This window comes from Eubalaena glacialis, chromosome 15 (genome assembly GCF_028564815.1).
Source record: "Eubalaena glacialis isolate mEubGla1 chromosome 15, mEubGla1.1.hap2.+ XY, whole genome shotgun sequence".
Lineage (NCBI taxonomy): Eukaryota > Metazoa > Chordata > Mammalia > Artiodactyla > Balaenidae > Eubalaena > Eubalaena glacialis.
In genome coordinates, this window is record NC_083730.1 from 82585591 (window position 1) to 82599479 (window position 13889).

At 40.7% G+C, this 13889-nt stretch overlaps 1 protein-coding gene across 5 annotated transcripts in view; it reads right to left on the reverse strand.

Annotated features, from left to right (window-relative positions):
• Positions 1-693: 693 nt before the first annotated feature.
• The window catches only part of TAOK3 (TAO kinase 3), a 178190-nt gene continuing 164994 nt past the window's right edge, over positions 694-13889 (reverse strand). For all 5 annotated transcript variants that reach the window (XM_061168997.1, XM_061168996.1, XM_061168994.1 and 2 more), the window contains 4 exons: positions 10879-11118; positions 9135-9347; positions 2982-3164; positions 694-1955 (listed from right to left, as the gene is read on the reverse strand). In XM_061168997.1, coding sequence (XP_061024980.1) covers positions 1794-1955; positions 2982-3164; positions 9135-9347; positions 10879-11118 — 798 coding nt within the window. In that variant the 3' untranslated portion in view covers positions 694-1793. The remainder of the gene's footprint in view (positions 1956-2981; positions 3165-9134; positions 9348-10878; positions 11119-13889) is intronic.

Sequence of the window (13889 nt, forward strand, 5' to 3'; positions counted from 1 at the left end):
CTGAATATCCTGTAGAATTCAACTGTGATCTTCAAGTCATCATGCTAGAGATCAATTTTCAATGACTAGGACTCAGAACCCTAAGAGAATGAGATCTTACTGAGATTGTCTTGACCCCAAAACCGTTTCCTAGAAGTTACAGATTTTACTACCTCATTGTCATGTACATAAAGTTATTCTAATAAAAGCTATGAGGGGTGGGGGAATCTACTATTACAGTAGGATCATTTCAAATATTTGGTTATAATGTCTTCTTCATAGCCTGCTTTTCTTTAAGGTACCTCACTGCTCTCAGCAATACATGGTCCTAGGACTGGCACATTGTGGGTGCACGTGTGTGCACGTGCATGTGCACACATGTGCCTTCTATTCTTAAGGGTAAAAAGGTGCAGTTGACCACTTCAGACAGTGCAACCCCATCTTCAGCCCTGCAGAAGAACTTGGAAGACACGGCTTTACCTGAAAATCATGAATGGCTCTTCTTGAGGGGCCATGGAGAACAGCTTCTGGAGGACAGCTCTCCCTCTGCATTAGGAGCTGATGAACCTAGAAGGGAAACTTCCTGCTACAATAACACAGCAAGGCAATGTGATGAACACTTTTATTTACAAATATAATTAAAAGCTCTGACAGTTATCATGCTCTTCCTTGGAACCTGAAAAATGTTTTGTTTTTTAAAGTGCATGCAAAAGAAGTAAAGCCTTTTTTTTTTCATCATTTTTTATTGTAAGAAAATACACAGTTTGAAAGTGTGAATAATGCAATATTTATGACCAAGATATGGGACGTAGGGAGGGGCAGGGAAATAAAGAAAAAAGATCAAGATGATCTGATTGAGAGACAGTGTTGAACTCCAAATACTGAATTGGAAAAGGAGGGAGGTGGGGAGGACTGGGAGGAGGGAGTAAAAAAATTTGATCAGAGAAACAGTTAAAATACAATATGAAAATAAGTAATACCTCTCCTTAAATTCCTTCTATACACAAAATACACGATTTGCCAAAGCCCAATTTGTGCTACTGGGATTCTGTGAGCTCCTTAAGTGTATTCACATCCTCTGCAACAGCAGAAAATGATTATGATACAATCAGAATATGCTCAAGACAAGTTAAACTCTTGCCAGCAGGTTCTTAAAAATCACAAGATCTCTTCACCCCACCCACCCCCCATTCCCCAAAAAAGTATTAATATGTCACCACTGATATGTACATCACAATTAGTTTCTGTAAAATGTATCAAATTTTCAATCTTTAATAAAACTTTGTTTTTTTTTTAATTCCTGATGAATAAATACCAAAAAAATAAAATAAAATAAAATAATGCAGCAGCTAGTTAAGGTGTAAGGCTGCGGATATTGTGTCTCTCTCCCCCTTGGCATTTATTATTATTATTATTATTTTTTGCTTTACTTTCACAGATTGGTGGTAATGAGTGATTGCTTAAAGCAATATACATCCACTTTTTTGTTGTTGGTTTACTGGTTTTGTTAAAACTGTCTCCAAAGTTTTCACTGAAACATTTTCAATCACATCGATACTGTGACGTGTACTATGAATAGAAGAGATGGCCAGGTTTCGGCCAGCACTGAAAATTGACACGGGAGGGGGGAGGAAGGGGGCCCCTGATGGAGTAAGAATAAACAGGCACTAGTCCGACACGATGTCAGTAAGAGTAAGAGAGAGAGAGAGTGAGAGCAACGCCCGTTAAAATGGGGAATGTGGTTTTGCAGGGTCTGAATTTTTTTGTTTTCTTTCTTTCTTTTTTTTTTTTGTAAATGGCAAAAAAATTTAATCTCATCTATAGTCCTCCTTAGGAAAATCTAATGTAACCAAATTCCCAAATCCCATTCTGAGGCTCTCCATGTCAAAAGTTTCAATCTCTCGCTCTTGCCTTTCCAATAGGTACTTTATTCTCTCGCTGCGTTCCTTCTGAAGGGCAGCCAGCTCTTCTTCAATCTGAAATAAGCACAATGAACAGTTCTTAATGGAAAGGAGTTCCCAACAGGCATATATATACACATACATGCACACAGATGACACACAAACATGGAGGAACTAAGAGTAAACTAGTCTGGGGCACGCTGGGAGAGTCCTGTGATAAATGTTGTGTGTCTAATCCATCACATTTAAAACTTTCTCACAAGAATAAAAATGTTTGGGGCCACCTGGGGCCAGCACTGCCATTCTAGCAAGCCAAGCAGCTGGGCCAATCTAGGTCACTGTCCTGTCTCAGCAGGAGATGGCTCGGGAGAAGCTAAAAGACACTGGAGCACAATTAAGTTGTGCTGCTTTCCCAGAGAGAGCCCAAAGCCCCCTGGGTCATTAGCAATTTAGTTCTAGAGCAGGAGCTGGGAAAATAGTCTCTCACGTTGATCTCTGGGAAGTACCAGAAGAAAGCACGAATAACTGGTTAAGCAAATACATGCTTAACAGCTTTGAGACGCTTTATGACATCTTTTCTACTTCATATTCCTCAGCAATATCTAAAGCAATGAATATTTCAATTCTGATATCATTTATTATGTGTGGCAATATCAGCCTCTCTTCATTTTAATTTTTTTTAAAGAGCTCTGCTCATGATTTCTTTTGGTTTAGAAATAGCTGAGAATAAAAACCAAATCTGTATTTGGCTTCCTCACGACATTTAGTGGCCACGCTATCAACTCACAGTACCTTTCATATGTCAAATCAACTACCCAGTAACCGGTGTCCGTCCTCAGGCTGTGAAGGTGGAAGGTTTCCGAGCAGAGTAATAGAGAGAACTTAGGCTGTGGGATCAGATTTATGCAAGTAACTTAATTAAGCCTTTTGAGCCTCAGTGTCCTGCCTGTGGAATGGGGACTACGCCTACCTCTCAGGGGCACCAGGAGTATCAAAGCAGGTACGAGGGGAACAGCGCCTTTGTTAAATCGCCCGGTACACAGGCAGAGCCACGCCCGTCCTCTACCCAGCGGTACAGGACCCTTGACAACACGCTCATACCTTCTGCTCAAGATGTGCTCTGCGCAGAGACACCCTCTGCTCTAGCTTCTGGAGCTCACGTTCATGTTGTGCCTCTGTCTGCATCTTGATTTTGCTCTGGTAGGCATTGAGCAGCTCCATTTCTTGCTGGAGCTGTAGCCTCAAGGCCTGGCATTCTGCTTCTTGAGCCTCATCTAGCCGTAACTGCGGGTACAGAAGACATACAGTGTGATTCGCTCCTAGCTTACAGAACTTGGTGACTACTGGAAGAGGCTTCCTTGTTTGGACTGAAACAGGTCTCTCAGAAAAACAGATGCCCGGTGGGGGGTACCTTCAGAGTTAGGAATCAAAAATAGTACATTCTGCCCAATGGGCTACAAAGTTCTAAAAACACTTCCTTTTCTTAAAACATTCTTTCTTAAGAAAACAAAAACATTCTTTTCTTAAGGAAACCTGGTTTTCTTAAAACCACACTAGCAGGAGTCAGGAAGGCTCCACATTCCAGTAATGAAGCCTGTGGGCTTTGGAGGCAGACTCCTAAGCTGCAATTCCAGCCCCACCATTCACTTAGGTGCGTTACCTTGGCAAGTTACTTAACATCTCCAAGTCTCATTTTCTTCATCTCAAGAAAATAACAATAATAGTTCCTATTGTCTAAGACTGGTGTGAGGATTAAATGAAAGAATTCATATAAAATCCCAGGCATAGTTCCTGATGTATACCAAAGGGTCAGTAAATAGCCGGTGTTATCATTATTTTGACTAACCATTTCCATATTTAGATATCTTTAACCCCCAAACTATTATACATTTAGATATCCTTAGCTCTAAAAAAAAATGAGTCCAATCTCCATAACATTTGAGGAATACCACAGTACCATTACGCTCCTAGCACGTAAAGTTGGTCCCTATAACATTGGCTATACTTTATCCTTATGGCCAGCCATCTAAAACTCTAGTTCAAAATTTCTTCCCCACAGAAGGTAGCCTTGATAATCTTACAGGGCGTATTCTGGTTTGAAGCAGTGAAATCCAGATAAAGTTTTTCCCTTGCTCCCTGTGGCACCTGTACTTTGTATTACACACCAGGATACTGATCCTGTGTGGGGAATGGACCAAGCCAGCCAGCAGAAATGCCAGCCTTTCAATGAGCACAGCTGAAGATTTAGGGCCATTAGCAGGACTGTGTTCAGGGATGAAGACCCTCCTGTCCCACCAGACTTGGTTTGGTCTAGATTTAGCAGGCCCTCAGTTCAGCTGGGAACTATGAGATTAGAACCCTTGAATTAGACAGTTCTGTCTACCCTGAGTATATCTGCATGTTTCCGTTGAGACCACTTTGCCAAGATACCTATTCTCCACCTTACGCTGCCTTCCCTCTTCTGTACAATTTGTGACAATTAATAACATTTCTTAATATCTTGATTATGAATTTTTGAAATGTTATTAGAATAGTTTTAGAAAGTTATTTGCATAGTGTCTTCTTTAGTGCTTTGGAGAAATATACTATGTCAAATGAACACAAAATAAATAATGGAATCATATTTCCAAGGTACTTTCTAATAATTAACCCTAACCAGCTTTCACTAAAATCCACTAGAGAGGATGCTGCTCTTCTCACTTCCCAATGAGAAGTGAAGGGAGAAGAGACACTAGACACAATGAACAGTCAGGCTGCAGCAACAACAGCTTCACAGATAAATGCCGAAGGGATTACTGGCTCCCAAGGAGATTATCGATTTCCTCTTGATATGGGAGGTTTCTGACCAATAAAGGGAATGAAACTCTATTCTTTTCTACTTGGCTTGGTTAATTGTTATAAGCCCTGGCCAAGTGGGTGAGAGGCTCATTCTACAGGCAATTTAGACCACTGAAACACCCCCATCTTCTCTTATTTCTGGCATTCTATTATTAATGTCAGTAACTGTGTTATTCTGTACCAGCTCTGACTCTAAAGAAGTGCCAGTCTAGAAATCAGGGGATATTCCAGTATTTGGTATTCATCACCCCCCAAAGTTGCACATACCAAATCCATTAAAAAGTTTTATAAAAGTATAGGTAAATATGTCTGTTCCCTCTATTGGATTAAACTCAAGAAAAGGATGTGATAGAAGCAGCATAATGTAGTAGTGGCCAGGCATATAGGCTTACACGGTCTCCCCAAACAGGCTTCAAATCGTAGCTCCACCACTAGCTACGTACCACTAAGTGACCCTCTAAGTCAAGAGTTGGTACACCACGGACCAAGGGTCAAACCTGGCTTGCTGCCTATTTTTGTAAATGAAGTTTTCCTGGAACACAGACACACTCATTCATTTATATATTATCTATGACTGCTTTTGTACTACAGTAGCCGAGTTGAGTAGTTGTGACAGAGACTCTGTTGGTCCACAAAGCCTAAAATATTTACCACCTGCCCCTTTACAGAAAAAGTTTGCCAACCCTTGCCCTAAGCAAGTGACTTGACTTCAATAAACCTCAGTCTCCTCACAGGTAAATTAGGGTTAAAAAAGTAACTACTTCAAAGGTCAAAGGGGTTTCACAAAAATGAAATGAGATAACACTTATAAAATTCAACAGTGCCTGGCACGTGGTAAGCGGGCAGTAAAGGACTGCCGTAATTATCATCTGTACTTTTATCTCCTCCCTGCCTCAGAAGGAAGGGTTATTTCTTTCCTTTTATTCAAGAGCAATCATGAACCTATACTCCTGATCCTGTTCTCTCGCATCTTATATAACAAACGTTCATTGAGCACCTGTTGTATGCTGGGCATTGTAGCAGATGCTGAGAATACAAACATGAACAAAACCAAAATCCCATCAACCTTTATGTCCCTACCAACTCTCTCCCCTTCTCCTTACCTTTAACCCCTGTCTGCACTCCTCATTCTGTTCCTACACCTTCCCTTCTATTGCTCACAGGAGGGTCACTGATGACCATCCTGGAGGGGTCCTTATCTTACCTGTCCTCCCAGCAACATCTGATATTGTGGACTGCCCCTTCCTTCCTGAACTCTCTTGTTTTCTGAGACACCACACCCTTTCGGTTTTTCCCCCCCTCCTCTCCTTTTCCAGCTACTCCCTACCTTATTGGGCCATTACATGTGGGTGTTCCTCAGGGCTTTGTCATGGGCGCTCTTCTCCCTCTAACTTCCCTTCCTAAGGAATCTCATCTATTCCAAAGGCTTCAATTACCATCTTTATGCAAATGACTCCCACATCTACACCTCTATTTCAGACTTCTCTTCTGAGGTCCAGGCTAGCTTATCCACTCTACACGAGGTATCTGCATCTGGATGTTTCCCAGCCTCAAGCTCAACATGATTAATATTAACTAATCATATTTCCCTTCCCACTTTCCTAATCTCCAATTCCTTTTTTACCATATAGATAAATGGCACCATCTACCATTTTGTTCAAACTAGAGACTGGGAGTCATTCTCACTATCTCATTCTCCACATTCAATCTGTTACTAAATGCTCTTAGTCCCACCTCCTGCCTAGCTCTCAAATTGAGTCACTTTCTGCTTCATCCTGACTGTCCCCTCTCGAGTCTGGCCACCACTCCCTCACACTCAGGTAAAGGCAGCAACCTTATAAATGATCTCCTTACACCCACTCTTGTCAACTCCCAGGCCATTCTCCACGTGTCTCCAGAGTGATCATTCAAAAATGCAAATTTGATGTCAGTCTCCTCCTTAATACTCTTCAATGGCTTCTCACTGCTTTTAGGATAAAGATCAAAATTCTTAAGAAGGCTTACAAGCCCCTATATGATCTTGTCCCCGTTTACCCTCTCATCCTATTCTTATGTTAGTTTCCTCCTCGTTCTCTGTATTCCAAACACAGTGGACTTCTTTGAGTTCTTTAAAAGTGCAATGGTCTTTCCCATCTTTACAAATGTAGTCCTTTTGCCTAGAATGTGCTCCCTACACTGCAGCTTAAATAATCACTGTGTCTGAGAGGCCTTTCCTGACTCTCCAGACCAGCCTAGCTCTCTTGGCTTACACTCTGTGGGCACACTGCCCTTGCTCTGCTGTTATACACAGACTTCTCCAACGTCTGTTTCCTCCACTCTTCTATAGATTCCATGAAGACACGATCGATGACTGTCTTATTCACCACAGTATTCCTGGATGCCTGGGGCACAGTAGAGGCACTCAATAAATACTTATTGGATGAATGAATGAATGAATGAATGAAATAGATTGGCTCCGATCCTCAGCTAACGATGTGTTTAAGCCTTTCCCAGTTAACCGAAGACCTCTTTTAACTGTCTCTTCCTCTAGCTATAGCTCTCTTTCTCCTTTTTTTCACTGACAAGAATCTGGGGAAAGCAGTCTCACTTACAGTTTCTATCTCACTTTATAATCACTTTTTCAATCTACTTAGAATGTCTTCCATTTCCACCACTCCACTGTCTGTGACAAACAATGGACAAAGCCACTGCTGGGCCCAAATGGTCTCTCTGCAACATTTGAAATCATCAACTAGAAACTTTTGTTCTGGCTTCTGTGACATACTCTCTTTGGTTCCCCTTCCATATTGTTGGCTATTCATCTTCTTTGGTCCACCTTCTACTCAGCCCTCAAATGTTGATGCCCACAACTCTGTCCTGAGTCCTCTTCCTCTTTAATACTATCTCCTATCCGTAGGAGATCTCAGGTATTCCGAATAGCTACAACTGCCCCCATATAACAATGACTAACTTTTTGATGTTAACCCTGACACCTTGTTGAACTACAGATTTCCATCTCTGTACCTCTCTACCTAGATACCCACAGAGCTCAGATAATGAGTCAAGTATCTTCTAGACATCCATCCAAACTCACCCCTCCTTCCATTTTTCTATCTTGGTAAAATGATGACCTGTTCCACTGTTACCAAACCTACCTCTCAAATTGGTCCCTAAGTTCTATCTATTCTACCTCCTAAATATTTATCAAATCCTTCTCTCCCTTCTCACCACTTCCATTAGCATGTTCTCTCTTAGTTCACGGCTTCATTTTTTTTTTTTCCTGGACTATTATAATAGCTTCCTAACAGGTCTCTTTACCTATATTTGCCACATCACTGCCAGTATCTTTCTATAGCACACATCTGATACTGTCACTTTCCTTCTTAAAACAGGCTTAAGCAGCTCTCTATTGCTGATAGAATAATGTCCACACTCCCAGCTTTTGAGGCTCTGACCCCTGACTATCCACCAGCTGCCCGTTATACTCCTGCCATATCAACTACTCATTGTTTCTCAAACGTGCCATCCTCTTTTAGGCCTTTGAGTCTTCATGTATCATCTGCCAGGAATAACTTTTCCATTTCTGCTTGTCTGATCAACTATTACCCTTTAAGATTCATCTCCTTGTGAAATCTTCACTGAATTACCAGGCAACCTCCCATCCCTGGCTGCCAAGACCTTTATGACTTTTCCATTTTGGGCTCCCACAATCCTCCTCCTTGAACTTTGGGCTCATATCAAAGTTCTTTCAGTCCCCAAATGTACACTATCCATCTTTTGGAAAAGTGTGTAGGCCCTTTTCCATGGAACCTGTTTGCTTCAATAAATTCCTTCATGCTTCTTGGCTCTTGCAGGGAAGCATTCCCTAGACCAGATTAGTTGTTCCTACTCATCCTCCCATAGCCCCTGGCACCTCCCACTTCAAAGCACTTTTATGTTTTATTTTTATTGCTTAATTATCTGACCTCCTTACTTGACTGACAGAAGTGTGAGGACAGGGACCACTGTCGTCTCTCTAGCTCATCACTCTATCTCTGAGCCCAGCAGAGGGCTGAGCACAGATGTTTAGTAAAAGTTTACTGAATGAATGTGTCTGTGTGTCTATTCATTTGTGCCTGACATTAGTTGTGCAATCTTTGATGAATGAGAGTATGATATTACATGCAATATCTATCACATCTTGCCCTCAAAGTCCCTATGTGCCACAGGTCTGATTTAGCATGTTATTCCTCGAGTTCCATCTTATAAGACACACTCCAGCAAGCATCCGCTCTGGCTTGGCTTTATTCAGCGTCGTCATTTCCTTCAGTTCTTTGGGCAGAAAAACACCAATATCCTAAATGTGCGCAAGAATCATCTTGGGACCAAAAGGCTGGATCTTGAATTTTCTTGATTCCCAAAGCTCTTGAAGCCGTGGCACCGAACCTAACCACTTACCGCTTGAGAGGCCATCATTTCATTTATACTCTGTTCATACTGCTCTGCCAAAATGGCAAGTTTTCTCGTCTGCTCATCTTTCAGTGTCTTTAAGATTGTTTTGTGCTCATTCTTTGGAGTAACTTCCAACTGGTGATTCTTGAGTGCTTTATACTGTTTGGTCTGTACTTTGCAAGTGTCCTGAAACTGTTTTTTAATTTGCATTTCCATGGCCTGTATAGAAAAAGTGACAAAAGGAAAATAAAGACACATTAGTAAATACAGAAAGCCTTCCATTCTCATGATACAATATAGGTGCTGAGACTAACTGTCTTTTGGTGCAGTGACCCACGTTACTAGTCAGTAATAATGAAAATAATACATGTGTCACAGACAGGTGTTAACTCTACCAATACTTTGGTTTTTTTTTTTTTTAACATCTTTGGAGTATAATTGCTTTACAATGGTGTGTTAGTTTCTGCTTTATAACAAAGTGAATCAGTTATACATATACATATGTTCCCATATCTCTTCCCTCTTGCGTCTCCCTCCCTCCCACCCTCCCTAAAATACTTTGGTTTTATATCAAATGAATAGAAGTAGTTTTGAATTTACAAATAGATTTTAAAAAATGAATTGTTACAAGATCACAACTCTAAGAAGACTCTGGAATACTATGAAGCTTAGTTTGTTAAAAGCTTGCTCATTATTTCAGTGGTTTCCTAGTCAAAATCTTCAGTGTCTTCTACTGTTTGTTGCCCCTCCCCCACCCCCCCTTTTAACTGTTTTCCTCCACTTCCAAGTAAGAAAGGGGATGGCAGTGTATGAGCCATCTCTCACTGCTCTGTGTTTCCTTGAAAAATCAATAAAGGGCAACATTGGATTATACTTTACATCATAACCCATTTCCACTACTTGCATGTAGCAATATCAAATATGCATTTTGGCAAGGATGAGGTGGGGTTTACTATTATAAGCCCAGAAGGCATTCCATCAGGTTGCCTGATAGTCACATGTACATTTCATGAACACATGGAAGGGTTTTGATGACAAGGATCACTAATTAGGTTAGGATCTGGCTAGAGAGGAAGAAGGCCAGTGCGGTTGAGGTTGGCCTTATATCTTTGTCAACATTGACAGTGACTCCCTTGACAAATAGCAATGGCTTAGTCCATATAGCTTGTTAATTAGCAGTCAGCTAGAATTCTCTGGAGGTAGTGCAGGCCAAAGGAGTTCCGTATTTCTAGTGCAGGGATAATAAATGTCTGGCATATCACTCCCAATTCCCATGCCCAGGACAGATGTCACTAATAAATCATACTTTTCCTTACTAAGTGTGGATGTGGCTTTAGAGTCTTTCTCAATAGAATAGCACTCAAGGTAGCTACAACCAATTATCTGACTGGCATGACTGATACAATTTATCTGCTATATTACTGTTAGGTAACTTCCTCATTTCCTGGGATTAGAACCATGGACTGCTATTAGTCCATGTGTTATAATTTTAGAGAGGGAAGGTCATGAAGGGGTCAGAGAAATTGCATAATGGATACAAAGAAGAAATGGAGAGATCATATTGCTCTGCAACATCTCTTTAGGAGTCTGTTATACCCAGACTCTGGAGATTCTGATTCAGTAGCTATGGGGTCCTGAAATTTGTAATTTTACGAAGTTTCCCAGGTGACTCTGACAGTCATCCAGGTGTAGGAACCATTGATCCAACCTGGCTGTGTCCTGGAGCATAAATCGGGAAATTTCCTCTCACCTTTAAGTTTTTTGGCTGTTGCCGAAGTTCCATGACATGCTTTCTGTGCAGTTCCCTTTCTCGCCTCTTATTGTACTCCAGCTGGTTTTCCAGTTCAGTCTGGTGCTGTAGCCGGATCAGATCCATGCGGAGTTTCTGTAACGTGTGCAGCTGCCTGTACTCGAGCTCTCGGGTGGACTCGTCGTGCCGGATCAGCATGGCATGCTCCATCTCCTTCTGTGTCCTCTTTTTATTTAGTTCCTGCATTCAGGAAGAAAAGATATACAGAGAGAGATGAATGGAGGCAAACTGGAGGGAAGGCACCACTCGGTGAGGGATGGCAAGGAATGGCACTATTAACTATCTCTTAATTAAGCCCATTAGTGTTTGGCAGCATGACTTAATGAGACTAGATGAACAATCCCTGGAGACAGAGGTTCTGTATGTGGATCCACCACTTTCAAGTTGGGCAACTTCACAGCCACCACAACTACTCTACCCGTAAAATGGGATTACTGTAATTCTAGCTGACCCCTTCTTATCTCACAGGGCTGCTGTGAATCTTAATTAGGTGATGTGTTATGCCTGGGTCTAAATAAGTGTTTCTTTACTTAGGCCAGTGGTTCTCAGTCCTGGCTGGTTGCCCATTAAAATCATGTGAGGAAGCTTTTAAAACATAAGATGCCTAAGTCCTATAACCTGAAATTCTGATAACTGTCTGGAGTGGGACCCTGACGTCAATAGTTTTAAGAGTTCTCTAGGTGGATCTAATATGCAGTCAGAGTTGAGAATCGCTGGATTAAACTGATGATGTCTGCAGTGTTCCTAGTTTTCTGGGAAACACCCTGTTTTTCCATGTATCAGAAGTAGGCCAACTATGTATTTTTCAAAATCTCAGAGGTCAGGGCTCACTGGGAAATAGCAGATGAGATCTCTCCCCTTTCATCTTTTCCATTACCGCCTGTTTGGTCATTTCTAGATCTAATCATTCTGCTCCTCCCATTTTTACTCATGTCTTTCTCTCTCTCCCTTTTATCGAAGGGGGAAAGAAAGGAAACCAGAAAAAAAAAAAAAAAAAGAGGGAGTACGTTGGGTGAAATTTTTTCATTCCCCAGTTCAAGAATATTTCCTGAATGGCACTATATCAAAGATCTGAACCATGTGCGCTCTGGGTACATAAAAATATTTACTAAGCCATCACTCGGTGCTCAACTTGCCAACACTCTAACAGGGAACTGTAATAGACATTTACTGAAGTATATCCTCAGCTCACAGCAAACTGAATCAATCTATCTTCTCTCCTGGGAATTTGGATTCAGGGACAGTTAATCTCCAAGTTCCTGACTGGTTCTAAGCTCTCCTTGTAGGTCCACCTATATGACTGCTACTGGGTTTTATGAAACATTCCTATATCTCTGTAGCAAACCCCCTGGTTTTGGTTTAAGCCAGCTCAAATAAGTTTCAGTAACACGCAAACAAAAGAAGCTTGATTAATACAGGGAAATAAGTTTTATGTGTAAAATTTTTTTAAAAAGTGCAAGGTTGGAAGTGATTAAGTGATATAAAAGAGGTGAAGATTTTATGCTGTAAGATTTCCGAAAAGGGTGTTATTACTACTAGTTAAGAAGGGCAAGGAAAGGAGAAAGCCCTTGAGCTGAATTTTAAATCAGAACAATAGGGTGCCTCTCTTTTCCAATGGCATCTGCTATGGGAGAAAATGCAAGATCATTTTCATAGAGATATCAGTAACATTTGTGTACTGGCATGGTTGAGAATATCTTGCATACTTGAGCCTTCCATCCATTTGAAGAGAAGTCCTTTAAACAGCACAGCATCTGTTACTGGAGCAAAGTTGTTAATCATTCATTTATTTATTCATTCAACAAACATTTGTTGAATACTTCCTAGGTGTCAGGCACTGTTTTAAGCACTAAGAATGGGGCAGTGAACAAGTACATCCCCATCAAGGGCTTATTTTCTAGTGGGGAAATATCTGAAGTATAAATGCCATTTCATTTGTTATAAGGAGTAAAAGATAATCTCCAGAGCATCTCCCCCAATCCTCTCCCGCGTTTTTCTTTTCCTTCCTTACCTGGACCATCAAATGTCTTCTTTTAAAAAATTACTAACCGGCCCCTAGGTGGCACCAAAGGATGGTGAGCTCTTCTCAGAGACTAAAACCAAGGAAAGCCCTTTCAATGGCAGAAGATTCTGTTCCTAGATCACTCTATCATTTTCAACCTTTGAGTACCAGGAGTCCCAATATTGGGCATTTATACATTCCACACATTTTCTTAAATGGAGAATTTCAAACTGAGTCTGAGCTGTCCAGAGCCCAGAAACTCACAGGGGGTAAAAAAGATATAAAGCAAACAACACTTTCAGAAGAAAACGAATGCTTCTCTTTGTGTTTAATGGAATGCTTCAGGACGTTGTCCAAAGAATACCTGCATCAAAATTACCTGGAAGAAACCAGAGTTCATAATATGCCACCCAGGTAATTCTGATATATACTGAAGTTTGAGAATCAATGGAATAATAATTCAGGGTGTGAGTCAGTTTCAGCTTTTCCGCTGACTCATTATGTGTGGCATTGGGCAAGACTTTAAATCTACACTTTAGTTTCCTCAGGTGTAAAGTGAGGATAATATCAGTAGTACACATTGTGAACTACCATTCTTGTGAAGATGAAAGAAAAGACCATAAGAAAATGCTTCGGGATATATAAATGTCATTATTATTTTTCTGTATTCAGAAGTGAGTATCTGGCATATAATAACAAATCTAGATTTTATAAACTATTTAAAAAGTGACAGAAACATGATACTGAAATGGTTTTTCTATTACAATTGCAATAGAAATTACCTTTAATTAATTACCTTTAATTCATACATCTGAGTTGCTGAGATGTAAGTTGGTAAGCTGCCTATAATATTTTACACCATGGGATAAAAACATTATTCAGCTTATTAAGAGCCCATTGCTGTACCTACATAATAATGTGTAATGTGCTTTCAATTTTTAAAGTGATT